Source organism: Haliotis rufescens, unplaced genomic scaffold (assembly GCF_023055435.1).
Source record: "Haliotis rufescens isolate VD_foot unplaced genomic scaffold, xgHalRufe1.0.p SCAF_36, whole genome shotgun sequence".
In the NCBI taxonomy this organism is placed as follows: domain Eukaryota; kingdom Metazoa; phylum Mollusca; class Gastropoda; order Lepetellida; family Haliotidae; genus Haliotis; species Haliotis rufescens.
The window spans coordinates 4755818-4776596 of NW_025964068.1; the positions used below are offsets into that span (position 1 = coordinate 4755818).

Genomic DNA, 20779 nt, shown 5'->3' on the forward strand with positions numbered 1-20779 from the left:
ACTGCATTGATAGTATGGCACTATTCGTATCTGTTTTGTCAGTCTCTGTGTGTGTAATACATAATGATGAAAGTACGAACTTACCTTACACAACCATAACGGAACTAACTGTATATAACAGTGTTGACTGTATAGCTAATCTCAACTTGTACATGCCATTTTGAAATGGTCACCTATTCTCCGTTTATAAAAACATGGACACAGACACTCACCTACACCAACTTTCCTTCTACACCTCCTGCCTCTGAATCCACGTCGACATAAACATTTCCATTTCAAGGGTCCAATCTGCTTGCAAGTGCCCCCATTGCGGCAACGTCTTTTATGACACCGACCTTGGCGAAAACAAGAGCAAAAGGTGCTTACTTTACAGATTGTGTTGATTCAACTTATAACATACTGCAGGTCCATAATATCAGTCACGGGCATGTTCTTGCTCACTGATAAATATCACCTTGGCTTGGGCACTGACGTCTTTGTCTAGTAGTTGAGATGCACGTAAAGAGCAATATTTAGAGTTCCTTCAATAATCATTTCAACATATTTTAATGACCACAGTGTAAAACAGTGGATTCCATCTCCTTAGGAAACATCTCCATTTATTACCGTTAGGTTTGCATGTTCAACTTCTGTTTGGTAGTATATATTGGTGTGAACACTGACGTGTGCGTGTGTGCGTGTGCGTTCGCGTGTATGTGTGTGTGTGCGCGCGTGTGTGTTTGTGTGTGTGTGTGTGGTTGTTGAGAAACATGTTAAATGGACTTTTTTTTATTTCCCATTACCAATTATTACAAATCTTTTCATGACAACATTGATAACTATAATGAAAAAGGCAGCGTGTGTACATCCCTTTGGAAAGTACAACTAACCCACATTACAAAGGACGGCAAGACATGTTTCCTTGTTTGCAATGTGTATTTGAAATAGACGAAGATTGTAAGATATTTGTTGTTCAACTCATTTGATGGCCTACAAACATTAAATAATTATTAATAATAATATACATTTTTTCATGAATTGCGTTGCATTATCTCAAACAGAATATGACCTTTAAAATTACCCTTCATAAAACATGTCTGTTTGAAAAGATTTCCTTTTGTAGTTTACATTTAAAATTGGGATAACCTGTGTGCAAGTGTTATGTAATGTATACATGTAGCGTCTTACGAACACATTATTTTATTCACACTGCATTGATAGTATGGCACTATTCGTATCTGTTTTGTCAGTCTCTGTGTGTGTAATACATAATGATGAAAGTACGAACTTACCTTACACAACCATAACGGAACTAACTGTATATAACAGTGTTGACTGTATAGCTAATCTCAACTTGTACATGCCATTTTGAAATGGTCACCTATTCTCCGTTTATAAAAACATGGACACGGACACTCACCTACACCAACTTTCCTTCTACACCTCCTGCCTCTGAATCCACGTCGACATAAACATTTCCATTTCAAGGGTCCAATCTGCTTGCAAGTGCCCCCATTGCGGCAACGTCTTTTATGACACCGACCTTGGCGAAAACAAGAGCAAAAGGTGCTTACTTTACAGATTGTGTTGATTCAACTTATAACATACTGCAGGTCCATAATATCAGTCACGGGCATGTTCTTGCTCACTGATAAATATCACCTTGGCTTGGGCACTGACGTCTTTGTCTAGTAGTTGAGATGCACGTAAAGAGCAATATTTAGAGTTCCTTCAATAATCATTTCAACATATTTTAATGACCACAGTGTAAAACAGTGGATTCCATCTCCTTAGGAAACATCTCCATTTATTACCGTTAGGTTTGCATGTTCAACTTCTGTTTGGTAGTATATATTGGTGTGAACACTGACGTGTGCGTGTGTGCGTGTGCGTTCGCGTGTATGTGTGTGTGTGCGCGCGTGTGTGTTTGTGTGTGTGTGTGTGGTTGTTGAGAAACATGTTAAATGGACTTTTTTTTATTTCCCATTACCAATTATTACAAATCTTTTCATGACAACATTGATAACTATAATGAAAAAGGCAGCGTGTGTACATCCCTTTGGAAAGTACAACTAACCCACATTACAAAGGACGGCAAGACATGTTTCCTTGTTTGCAATGTGTATTTGAAATAGACGAAGATTGTAAGATATTTGTTGTTCAACTCATTTGATGGCCTACAAACATTAAATACTTATTAATAATAATATACATATTTACATAATTACATTGGGGTTTCTGGTTGTTTGCAGTGTGGGCATGCGCAGTTACCTGTAGTGTGTTTTTTTAAATTGTTTTAGGTGGTTATTTAGGTTGGTGTGTCCTGTTTGGAGTTTAGTGATTACTCTGTCGATTTTCTTTGATGGATGGAGAATTTTTGGTTTGGTTAGTGGTTTGCTGAGCACAATTTTGATTTGGCTATTTGAGTTTAGATATAGGTTATGCCATTTTTTTGTGATTTTTTGCTTGTTTACACTTTTAATTTCTGATTTTGAGATGGTAAAGTTTAAGCTTATTTCTGGGATTTTGAGGGATAGTTTAGCTGCTTTATCGGCGTTTTCATTACCGTATATTCCTACGTGGGCGGGTATCCACAAGAAGGTTATTTGTTTGCCTGCCCTAGTTAGGTCGTTGGAGCTTTTAAGTATTTAATTTATTATTTTAGGTGGGTTTTTGGTATTTTTGTTTTGGAGGGCTTGCAGTCCACTTAGGGAGTCGGTAAGTATAAGGATTTTTTTTTGTGGTTTTTGGATTCTTGATTGTGGAGGGCTGAGGCCATGCCCATTAGTTCTGCCGTGAATATTGATTCGGTTGTTTAGGAGTCGGAAGGATTGTGTGGTTTTAGTTGGTTGTGTGGTATGGACTCCGAAACCTGTGTGTTTGGAGGTCGGATCTGAGGATCCGTCCGTGTAAATGTGACACCAATTTGGCCAATTTTCGTGTATGTATGCTAGTGTGGTAGTTTTAGCTATGTTTGGGTCGGTTTGTTTATTTATTTGGCTAGCTAGTGTTGTGTCTATTTTGGGTATTTTAAGTTTAGAGGTGAAGATATTTGATTGTTTGCAGTTTTGTTTAAGATTTTTAATTTGGTGTTCATTTAGGTAGTTTGTTATTCTTTGGGATATTGGGGTAAGTAAGGGGTGTTCACGAGCTAGAGCTTGGTTTTTGGGGCTGATGTTTTGGTTTATTAAGTTTTGGATGAGAGGGTTTGATTGGGACGCGGCCCAGAAATTTAAGCTTAGCTGTTCCCTGCGTAGACTTAGTGGCATTTCTCCTGTTAAGGCCTGAAGTGAGGTGTAGGAGGTGCCATGTTGGGTGCGTGTGATTCGTTTGAGAGCCTGATATTGTATTGAGTCAAGTTTTTTAGATAGAGAGTTGTTTAGGGTGTTGTATATGGCGCAGCCGTAGTCTAGTTTTGATCTAATTAGTGATATGTAGAGAGAGAGGAGGGTATCTTTGGAGGCTCCCCAGTTAGAGCCAGTTAGGCATCTTAGGGTGTTTAGGTCGTTACTGCATTTAGTTGTTAGGTTTTGGATGTGAGCATCCCAGGTGAGATGTTCATCGAAAATAAGTCCTAAGAATTTGGTTTGTTTTTGAAATTTGATTGTTTGATTGTTTAGCTGGAGGATTGGGGAGGCGGGTTTCATGTTTTTATGTTTGAATACTATTCCTGTTGTTTTTTCTGAGTTAAGGGAGAAGCCCCATTTGTCAGCCCATTGTTGTATTTTATTAAGAGATTTTTGGAGTACATTTTGGACCATTTTCATGCTTTTAGTGCGGATCCAGATGGCTTCATCATCCGCGAATTTTGATGTGTTTACTTTAGGGGATAGGCCCTCGAATAGATCGTTTATCATTATATTGAAGAGGGTGGGGCTGAGGATACTGCCCTGTGGAGTGCCATTTTCTAGGGGACATTGGTCCGATAGAGTTTGGTCTATACCCACGGTTATTTTACGATTGTTTAGGAAGTCCTGTATGTAGTTTATTATCTGACCTTTGAGTCCTATTTTTTAAAGTTTTTGTATTAGCCCATCGTGCCATACCATGTCGAAAGCTTTAGAGAAGTCTAAGAAGATGCCTGTGTATATTGCTTATTTAGTTGTCCTGTCTTTATATCCTGTTCTAGTCGGGAGAGGTTATCTAGGGTTGAGCGGCCAGGAGTGAAACCGCTTTGATCTGGGTTTATGATGTTATTTTGGGTTAAGTAATGTTGTAATCTATTTTTAGCCATTGATTCCATTACTTTACATTAGTTTGAAGTTAGGGATATTGGTCTATATGAGTTGATTAGCTGGTTTATTAGGTTTAGGGATTGGTATGACTAGGGCCTGTTTCCAGGGAGTAGGAACCTGTCCGTTTAGGTAGATGAGATTGTATAGTTTGAGTAGTGCCTGGTGTAGTTTTAGGGGGAGTTTTTTAATTATTTGGTAAGATGTTAGGTCTAATCCTGGGGCTGTGCCCTTTTTCCTGTTTTGGATAACGTAGAGGAGCTCCTCCATTGTGTAGGGTTGATTTATTTCTAGATTGTTATTGTTTGGTTCTTTTGTGGGTTTGTTTTCTGTTTTAAGTTTATCTTGGATTTTTTGACTGAAGTTGGTGTTACTGCTAACGGCCGAAAAGTGGTTGGCGAGATTACTTGCTTTCTTGGCGGGGTTGGTTGAGTTGTCAATGTTAGGAGTTTTTTTATGTCGTTTTAAGCCTCTGATGGCGTGGATTTTGCGCCAGACCATTCTGGCATCTGTACGGTTATTTATACCTTCGCAGAATTTTTTCCAGTCTCTACTTTTGGCTATTTGGACTAGTTTTTGAACCTGGTGGTTTTGTTCGTGGGCTATGTTTAAATATTTGTAGTCGCGTTTTGCTTTATTGAAGGCTGATTTACGTTTTCGTCTAGTCTGTTCTATTTCCTCTTTCCACCATGGTACCGTCGGTTTGCCTGTCTTAGATGTTTTGAAGGGGATGGAGGTTTTGGCTGCGTTTATTATATAGTCTGTTAGGTTTTTACAATAGGTTTCTGGATCATTATTTTCTATTTCGTTTAAGTTAGCTTCGTTGCAGATATCTTGGAATTGGTCCCAGTTAGCTATATTGTAATGGAATTTTGGTTCTTGGTTTTCTGTTTGGATTGGTACGTTTGTATTTCCTATGGTTATGTTTATGGGGAAGTGGTCACTACCTAGCGGGACGTCGTGCACTTCCCATTGAGTACTTTGGGCTAGATCTGCGGTGCATATGGTTAGGTCGATAGCCGACATTTTTTGGTTTATCTTATCGTACCTCGTGGGTTGGTTGCTATTAAGGAGTACTAGGTCGTTTGTTTCTATCTATTCGGAGATTAATTTGCCATGATTATCTATTTTATCATCTATGCTCCATGTAGGATGGTGAGCGTTAAAGTCTCCTAGGAATATAGTAGATTTATCGCTTATTTGGAGTAGTTTGTTTAGATCCTCAGGTTGGACTTTTTGTTCCGCCCAGTGGTAAATATTTATGATGTTTATGTTTCGGTTATTTAATGTGATTTTAATGCCGTTGGCTTCTAGGTTTGGCGTGTCTATTTTTATTTCTTCGTAATTTATATCTTCCCTGATAAATATGATTAGTCCTCCTGCGGCTCTTCTTGTTTTCGGTTTAGCTCTGTCAGTTCTAACTGAGTTGTAGTTAGGTAGTGTGAATTTGGATTTTTTTTGAGAATTTGGTTTCCTGTATACAAGCAATGTGAGGGCCTTTATTTAGTTTAAATTTAGTTTTTAGTTCATGGCCGTAGGAGGTGAGTCCGTTGGCGTTCCACTGAAAAATATTTAGTCCTTCCATTATTGGGTTCGGGTGATTGGTGATTTAGTTTTTACGTTTTTAGTTTATTCGGTGAGTTCTTTTAGATGGAGGTTAAAGAGGAAGAGGGGAAGATCGGTTAATTTTAGATTGAAAGCTACTTTGTGGAAGGATTTCATGCTAGCTTTTGGTGAGTTTTGACTATGCATGTATGCCAGGAGTAAGGTGATGTTATTTAAGTTTTGGGTGTTGGCTGGTTGGGGAGTTTGGTTTGTTTTAGTTGGAGTAGTGTCTATTGTTTCTTTAGTAGTGGAGAAATCTTCGTCATCGGTTAGATTAGGTTTAGCTGATTGATTTTCCATGGGGGAGGCATGTGATGTGGAGGATCGTGAAGGTGTTTGCGGGATGGATGTAGCTGATGATTTCTTAGTGTTTGTGTTTTGTTGTTGTGCTTGCTTGTGGGAGAGTGTTGTTGCCATATTGGCTGTAGGGTGCTTGGATGAGGGTCGTGTTGTGGTGGTCATTTTGAGGTTTGTTTTGCATGCGGGGGTTGATGTTTTGGCTATGTGAGATGTGGGAGGGTTCGTGGTTGGTTGAGTGGCTGCTTGTGTGTGTGAGGTGGGTGCGGTTTCTCGGTAGGGGCCCAAGACAGAGCTGTCGGTTATGGGTGTGGTGTTTGTTTGTGGGATGGTGTTTGGGTGTGGTGTAGGGAGGAGTGGTTTAGATGCAGGTGTAGCAAATTTTCGTGTTTGAATTTTAGCCGTGTCTATGTTTATGTGTTTGTTGGCCTGCTGGGTGAGTGTGTGTCTGTATGGGCATTGGTTTGAAAGTGAAGTGTGTTGGGTGGATTTGCAGTGGATGCACCAGGGTGTGCATGTGCCTGGGCAGTCAGTTTGTGCGCATTTTTACATTTAGTTTTACGGTATGTGCATTGGGAGGCAGTGTGGTTGTATTTGAGGCACTTTGAACATTGCTTAACCTGCTTTATATAGGGTTTGACTTCTAAGTTGGTGTGGGCTCCGAAGGATATGTGTTTGGGGGCTTCAGGGAATTTAGCGGTCTTTTTGAAGTTGATTATGACAATGGAGGTTGGGACCGTTTTTCCGTTTCTAGTTGAGGTTATTCTACGCGTGCTGGTGATTAGGGGTTGAGGGTTTTGGTCTTGGTTTATGTTAGCTTCTAGAGAGTATAATTGTAAGTCCTCAGTTGTCAGTCCCAGGGGCCTGGGTGATTGACAACCGTGCAGTTTAAGCTGGTGAGCGAACCGAGCTTAGTAGGCGCGGAGGGTTGTGTACAGCACGGGACCTGTGACAGTAATATAATACGGTACTTATAGTACATGTGAGATTATACACAGGCTATGGAGAAGTTGAATCTGTATAACGTGTTCTTATTCTACCTAACAATGTATTAAAGGAAAATAATGCAAAACAAACACAACTGGTATAAGGTTTTGATTTATCTCCACTGAGTTTCCTATATTCTATATAATTGAAAAAAGTCTTTGCTAATAACACACACGCAACCCGACACAGATAAAACGCAACTTTCAAACACAATCATAATCTGGTTAATCTGTCACTTGCTTTGCCCTTTTGCTGAGTTTTAAAATATTGTTAACGATGTTTAAATTTGAATACACGAAAGAGGTGAAATAAAACAAATGTCCTATTGGGGGTAACACTTTCTTAGTAAAGTATAGATTCTTGTACTTCTTTGAGTTGATCTGTACTTTATAAAGAATGTGCAATCCCAAAATTGACATTTGTTACATTTGACCGTTTTCGAAATGGCATTGTGTACTTCGTCAACAGACTGACGTATGTCCCACACAGTAATCTTATTTGATAAAAACAGCAAGTAAGATAACATGAAGATCATCTGAATGTTACATTCCTTAAATCACATCTCACATATCACATCCCCCATCAAGTCAGCTCTATCTTTCAAGCATTATTTAATTTTGAATGAAAGGCATTAAAATGTAATTGGATTAATAATCATACAAAACAAACCTACGTGTATTTTGCCAAATTCAAATACTTATACACCCGTATTTTGTTCCAATGGACATGGACCATTCAACTCGTTCGCGAAGGTCGAAGGTCGTATACGACTTTAAAGTGAATACATTTTTATAGTGTACATATATATATATTTTCTCGTTCAATCTATTGTACTAATAACATTTGAAGTCATTGTAAAGTTTCCAGGTATACTCTAATGGTGTGGTATTATGAATGCAATTTGAATATGTATAGTTAAAAGCATATATACTCACACGCAAAAGAAACGCAAGTCGAGTATGCAGTATACATGGGATTTATTTTTAACAGTAAAGACAAGAAATACTATTAGGGCAAGATTGACAAAAAATTGACTGAAGACATTTAATGGATTCAAAGGCAGATGACATAATATTCTTTTTCAAATGTTAAGGGCTTACACAGTTTCGGGTCAATACCCAAAATGTCAGTCATGATCAATACCTGGTGTGACCACCATCGGCATTGATCACTGCCACACATCTCCTCTACATTGAGTGGATCAGACGATTTGTGAAGGCCCTAGGGATCCTCCTGCACACATCCAGAGCAGCTGTGCGTAGTTCATCGGCAGTTGTAGGGACTGGGCACACATTGTGCAGACGCCTTTCAACCTCATCCCACAAGTGTTCGATGGGGTTCAGATCAGGGCTGAGGGCTGGCCACGGTAGAACACGGATGTTGTGTTGTTGCAGAAAGGCCATGGTAGCTCTGGCAACATGGGGACGAGCGTTGTCCTGCTTGAAAAAGTGTTGTTGATGTTGTGCAAAAAATGGAACAACGTGGGATCTGATCACTTGGTCGATACACCGCTAAGCAGTGACGCCATGTCCCCGACCTTGACCAACATTCAGAAAGCACATAGGTCTAAGTCTCGCAGTAAGTCCCATCCCTTCCCATAACATGATGCTAGCTATAGGTGCACCCCATGGATCCCTTTCCACAACGTTTCTGTCAGCGAAACGATCACCTCGACGCCACCAAATTCTGACTCTTCCGTCTGCATGGGAGACACAAAAGCGACGTTCACCAGAGAAGATGACACGCCTACACTCACGATGACGCCAATTGTGATGACCCTGTGCCCACTGAAGTCGTGCTTATCGATGCCGTGGTTGGAGAACAGGACGACGTGCTGGTCGACGACATCTGAGGTTGTTGGAACGGAGACGTCGGATCACAGTGTCCCGGCTAATGTGTCGATTATGTGTTCCTATGGTCTGTCGAGCACTTTCACTTGCAGTTAGAAACGGATGTCGTTGGTGTTGACGGGTAATCTGCCGATCTTGTCGAGGTGTGGTGACCCTAGGACGAGCGCTCCGAGAAAGGCCATCTGTGGTCTGTGTAGCATTGTATCGATATAGGAGACGGTAAATTGTGGTTATGTTAACGTTGAAATGACGGGCAACGCCTTGGACAGACTCTCCAGCTTCCAAACGCCTTATAGCCTGGTTTCTCTGAATTTGAGGTAGGCGTGGCATTGTTGACCAAGGAGTGGTAGGTCCAAGAATCGGCCTAAGTTTTATTCCCACTACAGTTCGTGACAGTTCGTGCATTTTCGATTTCGCGAGAAATGGGTGCATGGTGCGTTTTGGCGATTCGTTTTTGATGTTGCGTTTTCACTCGGGGCTTCCAAAATGCAGCCAAAAATATTGATAAAACCATCAGGCTTCACTACATGCTAAAACTCGTATCAACTTATGGTTCCGTGTTTGTTACCTTTTGCGTGTGAGTATAGGTTGTACACGTATAACTTGACTTCCAACACCACGCCTGTGCCACCGGCGGATGCCTACATCCACTAATGCCTACAGTCTACAATCAACAAAGTCATGCACAAGTGTTTTTCAGCGACACCTGCTATCAGTGCTTCCCAACCTCTAACTGGACAAGTCCACTTTAGTGGAATAATGCCTATAGGCGACAAAAGACAGAAAATTGTATGAAGTCACTTTTTATTTCACATTGCCATAACACTTACAGTAATAATTTATGATTTCTGCACCGACGCCCGAGGATCATAAAACTAATTGGTCCCATAAAACGGGCAATTAGTTTCGCAGATACTCCGCAGTAGCTACGCATGCGCAGACATTTCACAAACATTCTGTCCCCGCGTATCTACGCAAAAGTTTTACAAAAATTCTGCGTAGTCCCCGCGAAGCTACGCAAACGTTTTGCAACGATTCTGCGGAAAGTTTGCGAAATAAAGTGAAAGACTTGCGTTGTAGTGTGCATGTATTTGGAGGGAATTGTTCGTGGGAAACAATACACGGCTGGAACAATAGAGTGACGTTATAACAATTATGTCAGTATAGTGAAGCAACTGAAATGAAATAGAGGTCTTGAATATTAACAAATATCGACAAACATGTATTTGTTAACGAGTTAACCTTGTTTTCTAAATACCATTCTGAACCATCCATTATACGAAATACACCGTTTTGTTGTTCTTGCTATTGCAAGTGTAATATGCTACTATTGTTTGAAACAAGAGAGGAGAGAGCTGTGAGTCCCAAGACGTATTCAAGCAAGTGTCACACGAAATTCATTCATATATAATAATGCCACGCAATGATAACAATAATGATGATGATAAAATCCTAATACAGTTTCAGTCCCAGTGTGGGAATAAATCCAACGTATGTTATACTGGAGTACGTGCGGTAAATGCGCATAAAGTTATTATACAAGGGATTCACTTTTACTAGAGTATTAACAGCAATGACAAATAACTCTTGTTTACAGACATGTTGAGCAATTGTAACATTTTAATAGAGCATGTATGGTACAACCTCCACGACAATTTCATGTGTGGGTTGTGGTGCCTACTTGGGTAACTACGGTAAGAGTTATGACCATCGTTAATATTAATTTGATAGAATGGAGCATACATACGTATGGCATATACGGTAAACTGCGCAGAGTGTTCAGATGAGGAATATGCCATTTATTTCGGAAACGACCGTAAACACTCATATGTGCAGTTTTAGTGATAATTTTCATGACATAATAATTTCGGCAAATACGATAAGTAAAATGGTTGGGTGATTGTTCAGACACGAATGTACAAGGTAGAAGATATAGCTCAATTTTAGAGAGAATATTAAGTTTCAGTAGTAATCATTTTGGTGACTACGGTAATGTACCACGAAGGCGACATACGAATTTCGACAAAAACGGTAAATAAAATAGCAGGGTAATTTATACAAATAAAGACATGAAGGTACACGGTGGGAGATTGAGCTCAGTATTTGTGTGAGAATAGTAAGCCTTAGTAGTGATTATTTTAGTGAATACTGTAATGTATCACGCAGGCGATGTTATATTGACGACGTCCATTTCCTATAGCTGAAGAGCTAGACGATAACAGATAATGAAGTTAATACTAATTGTATACTGCAACGAAGGGCGTTTCAATGTAGATTTCGAGAAATGTGAAAGAAGATTATAAATTACTTTAAATTAATTCGGTGATGTATTTGGCGATTAGGCTGTTGTGTACCCTATATAACTGTATGCATACTTCAACGATACGCGTTTGAACGTACATTGTCGCGAAATATAAAAGAAGACTATAGGTGTATTCAAATGACTACGGTAATGTATGTGGCGTATAGGCTATTTGGTACTGTATCTAAATGAATAAAGAACGAAACCTATTACAATATATCAATATATTACATCGTGATAAATATATAAATACAGAATGTGTCATACAGAATTGTTATAGCATATTCTGTAAGCGTGTAAAGGAGGTACATTTACTGATATAACATTTGATGATCAAACTGACGAAAATATGAATGAACTGACCTACCTATAACATAAATATTGGTTGAAGTGGTCATGTTAAACCAAATGAGAGATGATATTAATTACTGTTTTTAGCCCGTGGTTAAACATATGTCTGTTGAGAAGGGAATTGGCTTTAACTTTTGACAACGACATGGGGAAGGAGATGGAAAGGTAGTAATCTCACTATTGCCGAGCAAACTTGATTTTAATTATAGTTCGGAAGATCGTTAAACATACGCCTGCTGGATAGAGAATACCTATCGACGCTTGACCAGAGAAGAACGACTGTGTCGACATTGATGCACCATGCTTTATCTATGATTACGTAATTTAAGTTTTACGAAAATGTGTTTGCTGAGGGAATGCCACTGTGTTCGACAAGTGTCGCGATAAAGGCACTGTACCGACCGCCTGCCGACTTGTAAATATAAGGATTTCCGTTGTTGATAATAATTTGTGAAAATTATAAAAAGTATCAAGAAATATATGCACTGTAATAGTTGCAAAAGGAGCCGGAATGCCAAAGTGGCGTCATATCTTGGGAAAAGCGACCTGGGACATTTAACAAGCAGCAATTCCGAAATTGAAACAAAAATATGTAAGCATCATTACATTAATTGTTTGATCAAAGAACTTGGTATACATGATATATCAAATAATGCCACATGTAAGGCCAGTACGTTAACTGAGGAAGAAATCTGCCCAAACCATAAATCAGAACTGTCAACTTTTGACTTGACTCTAAAACATCTCCATTCCTCTTTTGTACTGGATTCCAAAGTCCCATACAAATCTGCACAAAGAGAGATATACTGCTCGGTCCAGCAAATGTACCACCAAATCCCTGTCTTAAAAACTAACCATAATCCTTAATACAATCAAGGAAGGGCGTTCTTAATGTTCACAGTGTTTGAGACAAGTGGAATTAATACCATGTGAATTCTCAAAAACTCAAAGGATTCGCTTGACTGTTTTGCAATCTCAGAAAAGAACCAAGTTCCATTATGTCAAAACATTTGATATTTCAACTTTGTACACCACTATCCCACATGACAAACTTAAGGTAAAAACTTCATTCTTTGATCCATGGTTTTTTTGTTACAAAACGTGGTGTACACAGATACAGTTACGTATCTATATTGAGAGGTTCAGGACCATCTGTGAAACATGAAAGCAAATGCTATCTGAAGTTTACTGAGAAAACAATACATGAAATGCTGGACTTCCTAATTGAAAACATCTTCGAAAAAGTCGGGGGTAAGACATTTAGGCAAGAAATAGGCATCCCTATAGGCACCAATTGTGCCTCACTTATTGCGGATCTGTTTCTTTATGCATATGAATCGGAATTTCTGTTCGGATTGGCAAAGTCAAAACAAAGTCATTTGGCCAAGAAATTTTACTTTAGCTTCAGGTATATCGGTGATCTCATATCGTTCAATAACAAACAAATAAACAATTTCCTTTCACTGATTTACCCACCTGAACTAGAAATAAAGGAGACCAGTGCATAAAGATTCAGAGTGACAAAACGCTCTCCACAAGACTGTATGACAAGAGGGATATGATAAGAGGAATGAGTGAGACAAAAAGAAACTTGTCCGCCTGTCTGTCATATATTGTAGACAGGGACAGAGGGCTGATACCACTAATTACACCTTGAACAATACACTGATGACCAGGGGAATGGCGACAGCCACAGGTGATATGGTTATGCTGTGGGATAATGACGACATAAAGCCGTCACAAGAGTATTTCTTGCATAATATTTAATTAGGGTCCCTGAAAAAAGGGGCGTAATTTCTGTTTTGAGCATATCAGGATGTGTCTACTTTGTCATGCAATGTAAATTTACATTTACTTTGGTTTTGTTTTGGCTTTTGAGCCAATATTTTGGTAGATATATATTTATTTGCACATCTCCTTATTTCCTGGGTGAATGTTTGTTACCCAACGTTCAGTATTTTTCGAGGTATCCTTCTCGACAAAATGAATACTGGCCACAGGATTTGTTCCTTATGGTGTGATATCTTTAGCCTTTATCTCCATGACCTTGGACCTATTTTTGAATAGTTCGTGCAGATAGGTATCATATAGTCATATTCAGATGATGTCTCTGCATATATGTAATGCCAAACTTCTTCTCTTATTTAGTCAATTTTCCTTTTGGCTACGTTGGGCATGTGGAACATAAGCTTTAGAATATACATCGTAAATATCAAAATGATGTGTCAAAGAAAGATCGTCTTGATTGTACGGCAATTGGAAGAACCCTCCCCCACAGATGTATCCTCAATAAGATAACCTACTCTCGCTTAGTAAATGCTGTTTTTTCCGTGATTCGAACCAACACTGAGTGAGGCACTTAATTGCCAGCGCACAAAGTCAGCGATCTAACCCACTCAGCCACCGAGGCTTCCACAATAATGTAAGTCCGACCCCTGATAGTCTAGATCACGTACTTTGTATACCCCTCTGACAAGTGGAACAAGTCCCAGATGGGAATTGAACTGTTTTAGAATTGACAACATGCCATGTTGGTCGTTATGAGGGTGATACATATTGTTAATTAATGATAATATACGTAATGCATACTTCGACTGAGACGTAGCCACGTTTAGCTGGTTTATTTTGATGATAGGCCCAGAGACTGATCGAGTCTGTAAGTTTTAATTTAAGTCAGGCTCATCGATCGCGATATTTCACCTGGCATAAAAGAGATGCATCTGAAAGAATGGATATATAGATGAAGGTATTCATTGGACGGAGCAGTGGAAAACGGATCATCCTGTGTCATTACGGCGGCTGATCAGACATTGCGTAAGTTGTAGCGTCAATCGAAGTTCTAACAGCGGAATGTCGCAGGATAGCGAGCGACCACATATCTACGTAAAAGTACCGATAGTGGTATTTATATAATTATGAACATTCGCTGTTTATATTCAACCGTTTGCTTGAAAACGAAACTCAACTGAAAAGTTCAACTCCTCTTTTGCTTGTTGGTCTCGTATAAAATAAATAGCAATCAAACTGAACAATTTATACCTACGTTTTCCAAACCTCCAAGCTTTACGTTTAGGTGATATGATAATCACATGTTCCTACAGATCTACGGATTCGTACTGATCTGTGTACGGAGCTTCACTACTGTCACCACAAACATGAGTTCAGGTTTCGATCAGCAAATAGTGGAAGTGGGATTTTGTTGTTACTTGAGAGGAATGACGTAGCCGCCTGTAATTATTTGTTTATATTCAGCAATTATTAACTACCTCGGGAAGCTATGGTTAATACTAAGGGTACGTACTGAAATATGTGAAATGAATATAAAATGTCCGCTTGTGAATACATATCTAGAGTTCTTTCGACTTCGTCTCATGCAATCTAAAATACATAATATTGTTAATGTTCCTAACTTAATGTTTTTGTCAAATATACAAACATATCCTGATATGTAATTGGGTCTGGACAGCCGCTGTGCCCAGAAAATACCTTCGCACTTCTACTGACTTACTCTGGATGTATTGAGCTAAACTTAGCAGATAAGGTTTGAAATGCTTAGTCTTTCTAATAATCCTTGAACAACCAACCTTCCCGTGATTGTCCACCTATCTGGGGATTTTAGCAATGCCTTGTTCAGTCAAAGTGACAGAATCTTCAGTCGATTCGACCCGTACTTGTCATGTTTATTGTCCTAGTGTCTTATTTTAGGGATAAGACATCTGTGTTCATTTCCCTTTTTTTAACCCAGCCGAGGTCCTTCAATCATTGACTCAAGTGTTACTTGGCCGCAGATGACTTAATAGGCTGTCTACGCATCTTATGTCTATATCTTATGAAAGTGTGGTTTTTAGCTACTCTCATTTTATTACCTGTATTACAGTTGCTTCGCCTTTTCACTGATGTAACTAATCAGTGATCCTTGTCAGCTCAGATTGGGTTTATCTCATCTTTTATTGTCACCTATTAGTACAATTAGCTGTTATTGATAAACCTGTGAACCCATTACAACGTTTTCATTATTACTTTATTCTTATTAATGACACCCCTGATCATTGGAGCATAGCTCCGTGAGACACACACAAAGTGGACGCTGTCCATGGTACAGTTGCAATCGCGTAAAATGCACATTCGTTTATGGTTACCTGGCATTACAGACAACAACACTAATTGATGAAAACGAAAGCACATACCTTTTGGTGGCAGTGGAGTTGTGGCAAATTGGCAGACTGAAGCGAATACTTTCTCCTTAAGGCCTCCTAACCTTTTGAAGTCCTTTACTGTAAATCGATTCTCTTCAATGGGTCTACTGGCTATCCCTTCTAACTCCGCTGTACGCTTCTTCAATCCGATACCAATGGCATAGATCTGGATGTTTGCCTTTCTCACAGCCTTTGCTTCTGGAATCGTCTTCTTGGCATTCCTGTTGGACAAACCATCTGTGATGACCAAAGCTACATTCTTGGCACCTCTACGATCACCTCTTCTTTTGCTAAACATTTTAGTTCGCAGTGTTCTGAGACCAGCATAAGTGTTGGTAGCTCCTTTTTTGTATTTGATTTTGTCTATTGCCCGGAATAACTCTTTCTTCGTTTTATATTGATTGAGGTGAAACTGAATATGCGCACGATGGTTAAAAGTGACCACACCAACTCGGACGTTACCATCATCTATACTTGTTGTCGAGAGGAAGCTTTTCACGAAGGAAAGCGTGGTTTTGAAGTTGTGCAGTTTGACACTACCGGAGGAGTCCAACAGAAAGACCAGATCCAGTTTTCGCCTTGAACAATCTGTAAAAAGGCAAGTTACATTGGATCATCACATATCTCTCCTCATCCTTATTATTTCTTCACTTTCATGGATTTCTGTCATTTGATATTTCGTTTCAAATGTGTGTGTTTTTATATCTATCATTGGCGGTACACTTGTGGAAACCAGTGTATTTGCTCTGATGTAACTAATCAGTGATCCTTGTCAGCTCAGATTGGGTTTATCTCATCTTTTATTGTCACCTATAAGTACAATTAGCTGTTATTGATAAACCTGTGAACCCATTACAACGTTTTCATTATTACTTTATTCTTATTAATGACACCCCTGATCATTGGAGCACAGCTCCGTGAGACACACACAAAGTGGACACTGTCCATGGTACAGTTGCAATCGCGTAAAATGCACATTCGTTTATGGTTACCTGGCATTAAAGACAACAACACTAATTGATGAAAACGAAAGCACATACCTTTTGGTGGCAGTGGAGTTGTGGCAAATTGGCAGACTGAAGCGAATACTTTCTCCTTAAGGCCTCCTAACCTTTTGAAGTCCTTTACTGTAAATCGATTCTCTTCAATGGGTCTACTAGCTATCCCTTCTAACTCCGCTGTACGCTTCTTCAATCCGATACCAATGGCATAGATCTGGATGTTTGCCTTTCTCACAGCCTTTGCTTCTGGAATCGTCTTCTTGGCATTCCTGTTGGACAAACCATCTGTGATGACCAAAGCTACATTCTTGGCACCTCTACGATCACCTCTTCTTTTGCTAAACATTTTAGTTCGCAGTGTTCTGAGACCAGCATAAGTGTTGGTAGCTCCTTTTTTGTATTTGATTTTGTCTATTGCCCGGAATAACTCTTTCTTCGTTTTATATTGATTGAGGTGAAACTGAATATGCGCACGATGGTTAAAAGTGACCACACCAACTCGGACGTTACCATCATCTATACTTGTTGTCGAGAGGAAGCTTTTCACGAAGGAAAGCGTGGTTTTGAAGTTGTGCAGTTTGACACTACCGGAGGAGTCCAACAGAAAGACCAGATCCAGTTTTCGCCTTGAACAATCTGTAAAAAGGCAAGTTACATTGGATCATCACATATCTCTCCTCATCCTTATTATTTCTTCACTTTCATGGATTTCTGTCATTTGATATTTCGTTTCAAATGTGTGTGTTTTTATATCTATCATTGGCGGTACACTTGTGGAAACCAGTGTATTTGCTCTGATGTAACTAATCAGTGATCCTTGTCAGCTCGATTGGGTATATCTCATCTTTTATTGTCACCTATAAGTACAATTAGCTGTTATTGATAAACCTGTGAACCCATTACAACGTTTTTATTATTACTTATTCTTATTAATGACACCCCTGATCATTGGAGCACAGCTCCGTGAGACACACACAAAGTGGACACTGTCCATGGTACAGTTGCAATCGCGTAAAATGCACATTCGTTTATGGTTACCTGGCATTACAGACAACAACACTAATTGATGAAAACGAAAGCACATACCTTTTGGTGGCAGTGGAGTTGTGGCAAATTGGCAGACTGAAGCGAATACTTTCTCCTTAAGGCCTCCTAACCTTTTGAAGTCCTTTACTGTAAATCGATTCTCTTCAATGGGTCTACTGGCTATCCCTTCTAACTCCGCTGTACGCTTCTTCAATCCGATACCAATGGCATAGATCTGGATGTTTGCCTTTCTCACAGCCTTTGCTTCTGGAATCGTCTTCTTGGCATTCCTGTTGGACAAACCATCTGTGATGACCAAAGCTACATTCTTGGCACCTCTACGATCACCTCTTCTTTTGCTAAACATTTTAGTTCGCAGTGTTCTGAGACCAGCATAAGTGTTGGTAGCTCCTTTTTTGTATTTGATTTTGTCTATTGCCCGGAATAACTCTTTCTTCGTTTTATATTGATTGAGGTGAAACTGAATATGCGCACGATGGTTAAAAGTGACCACACCAACTCGGACGTTACCATCATCTATACTTGTTGTCGAGAGGAAGCTTTTCACGAAGGAAAGCGTGGTTTTGAAGTTGTGCAGTTTGACACTACCGGAGGAGTCCAACAGAAAGACCAGATCCAGTTTTCGCCTTGAACAATCTGTAAAAAGGCAAGTTACATTGGATCATCACATATCTCTCCTCATCCTTATTATTTCTTCACTTTCATGGATTTCTGTCATTTGATATTTCGTTTCAAATGTGTGTGTTTTTATATCTATCATTGGCGGTACACTTGTGGAAACCAGTGTATTTGCTCTGATGTAACTAATCAGTGATCCTTGTCAGCTCAGATTGGGTTTATCTCATCTTTTATTGTCACCTATAAGTACAATTAGCTGTTATTGATAAACCTGTGAACCCATTACAACGTTTTCATTATTACTTTATTCTTATTAATGACACCCCTGATCATTGGAGCACAGCTCCGTGAGACACACACAAAGTGGACACTGTCCATGGTACAGTTGCAATCGCGTAAAATGCACATTCGTTTATGGTTACCTGGCATTAAAGACAACAACACTAATTGATGAAAACGAAAGCACATACCTTTTGGTGGCAGTGGAGTTGTGGCAAATTGGCAGACTGAAGCGAATACTTTCTCCTTAAGGCCTCCTAACCTTTTGAAGTCCTTTACTGTAAATCGATTCTCTTCAATGGGTCTACTAGCTATCCCTTCTAACTCCGCTGTACGCTTCTTCAATCCGATACCAATGGCATAGATCTGGATGTTTGCCTTTCTCACAGCCTTTGCTTCTGGAATCGTCTTCTTGGCATTCCTGTTGGACAAACCATCTGTGATGACCAAAGCTACATTCTTGGCACCTCTACGATCACCTCTTCTTTTGCTAAACATTTTAGTTCGCAGTGTTCTGAGACCAGCATAAGTGTTGGTAGCTCCTTTTTTGTATTTGATTTTGTCTATTGCCCGGAATAACTCTTTCTTCGTTTTATATTGATTGAGGTGAAACTGAATATGCGCACGATGGTTAAAAGTGACCACACCAACTCGGACGTTACCATCATCTATACTTGTTGTCGAGAGGAAGCTTTTCACGAAGGAAAGCGTGGTTTTGAAGTTGTGCAGTTTGACACTACCGGAGGAGTCCAACAGAAAGACCAGATCCAGTTTTCGCCTTGAACAATCTGTAAAAAGGCAAGTTACATTGGATCATCACATATCTCTCCTCATCCTTATTATTTCTTCACTCTCATGGATTTCTGTCATTTGATATTTCGTTTCAAATGTGTGTGTTTTTATATCTATCATTGGCGGTACACTTGTGGAAACCAGTGTATTTGCTCTGATGTAACTAATCAGTGATCCTTGTCAGCTCGATTGGGTATATCTCATCTTTTATTGTCACCTATAAGTACAATTAGCTGTTATTGATAAACCTGTGAACCCATTACAACGTTTTTATTATTACTTATTCTTATTAATGACACCCCTGATCATTGGAGCACAGCTCCGTGAGACACACACAAAGTGGACACTGTCCATGGTACAGTTGCAATCGCGTAAAATGCACATTCGTTTATGGTTACCTGGCATTACAGACAACAACACTAATTGATGAAAACGAAAGCACATACCTTTTGGTGGCAGTGGAGTTGTGGCAAATTGGCAGACTGAAGCGAATACTTTCTCCTTAAGGCCTCCTAACCTTTTGAAGTCCTTTACTGTAAATCGATTCTCTTCAATGGGTCTACTGGCTATCCCTTCTAACTCCGCTGTACGCTTCTTCAATCCGATACCAATGGCATAGATCTGGATGTTTGCCTTTCTCACAGCCTTTGCTTCTGGAATCGTCTTCTTGGCATTCCTGTTGGACAAACCATCTGTGATGACCAAAGCTACATTCTTGGCACCTCTACGATCACCTCTTCTTTTGCTAAACATTTTAGTTCGCAGTGTTCTGAGACCAGCATAAGTGTTGGTAGCTCCTTTTTTGTATTTGATTTTGTCTATTGCCCGGAATAACTCTTTCTTCGTTTTATATTGATTGAGGTGAAACTGAATATGCGCACGATGGTTAAAAGTGACCACACCAACTCGGACGTTACCATCATCTATACTTGTTGTCGAGAGGAAGCTTTTCACGAAGGAAAGCGTGGTTTTGAAGTTGTGCAGTTTGACACTACCGGAGGAGTCCAACAGAAAGACCAGATCCAGTTTTCGCCTTGAACAATCTGTAAAAAGGCAAGTTACATTGGATCATCACATATCTCTCCTCATCCTTATTATTTCTTCACTTTCATGGATTTCTGTCATTTGATATTTCGTTTCAAATGTGTGTGTTTTTATATCTATCATTGGCGGTACACTTGTGGAAACCAGTGTATTTGCTCTGATGTAACTAATCAGTGATCCTTGTCAGCTCAGATTGGGT

At 39.5% G+C, this 20779-nt stretch overlaps 1 protein-coding gene across 4 annotated transcripts in view; it reads right to left on the reverse strand.

Moving 5' to 3' along the window:
• LOC124110407 overlaps positions 1-20779 on the reverse strand; it is a 97805-nt gene that overhangs the window by 61011 nt on the left and 16015 nt on the right. For all 4 annotated transcript variants that reach the window (XM_048381193.1, XM_048381192.1, XM_048381191.1 and 1 more), the window contains exons 5-11: positions 19983-20579; positions 18936-19532; positions 17887-18483; positions 16840-17436; positions 15791-16387; positions 1400-1522; positions 213-335 (exon numbers count right to left, since the gene is read on the reverse strand). In XM_048381193.1, the coding sequence (XP_048237150.1) occupies positions 213-335; positions 1400-1522; positions 15791-16387; positions 16840-17436; positions 17887-18483; positions 18936-19532; positions 19983-20579 (3231 nt within the window). The remainder of the gene's footprint in view (positions 1-212; positions 336-1399; positions 1523-15790; positions 16388-16839; positions 17437-17886; positions 18484-18935; positions 19533-19982; positions 20580-20779) is intronic.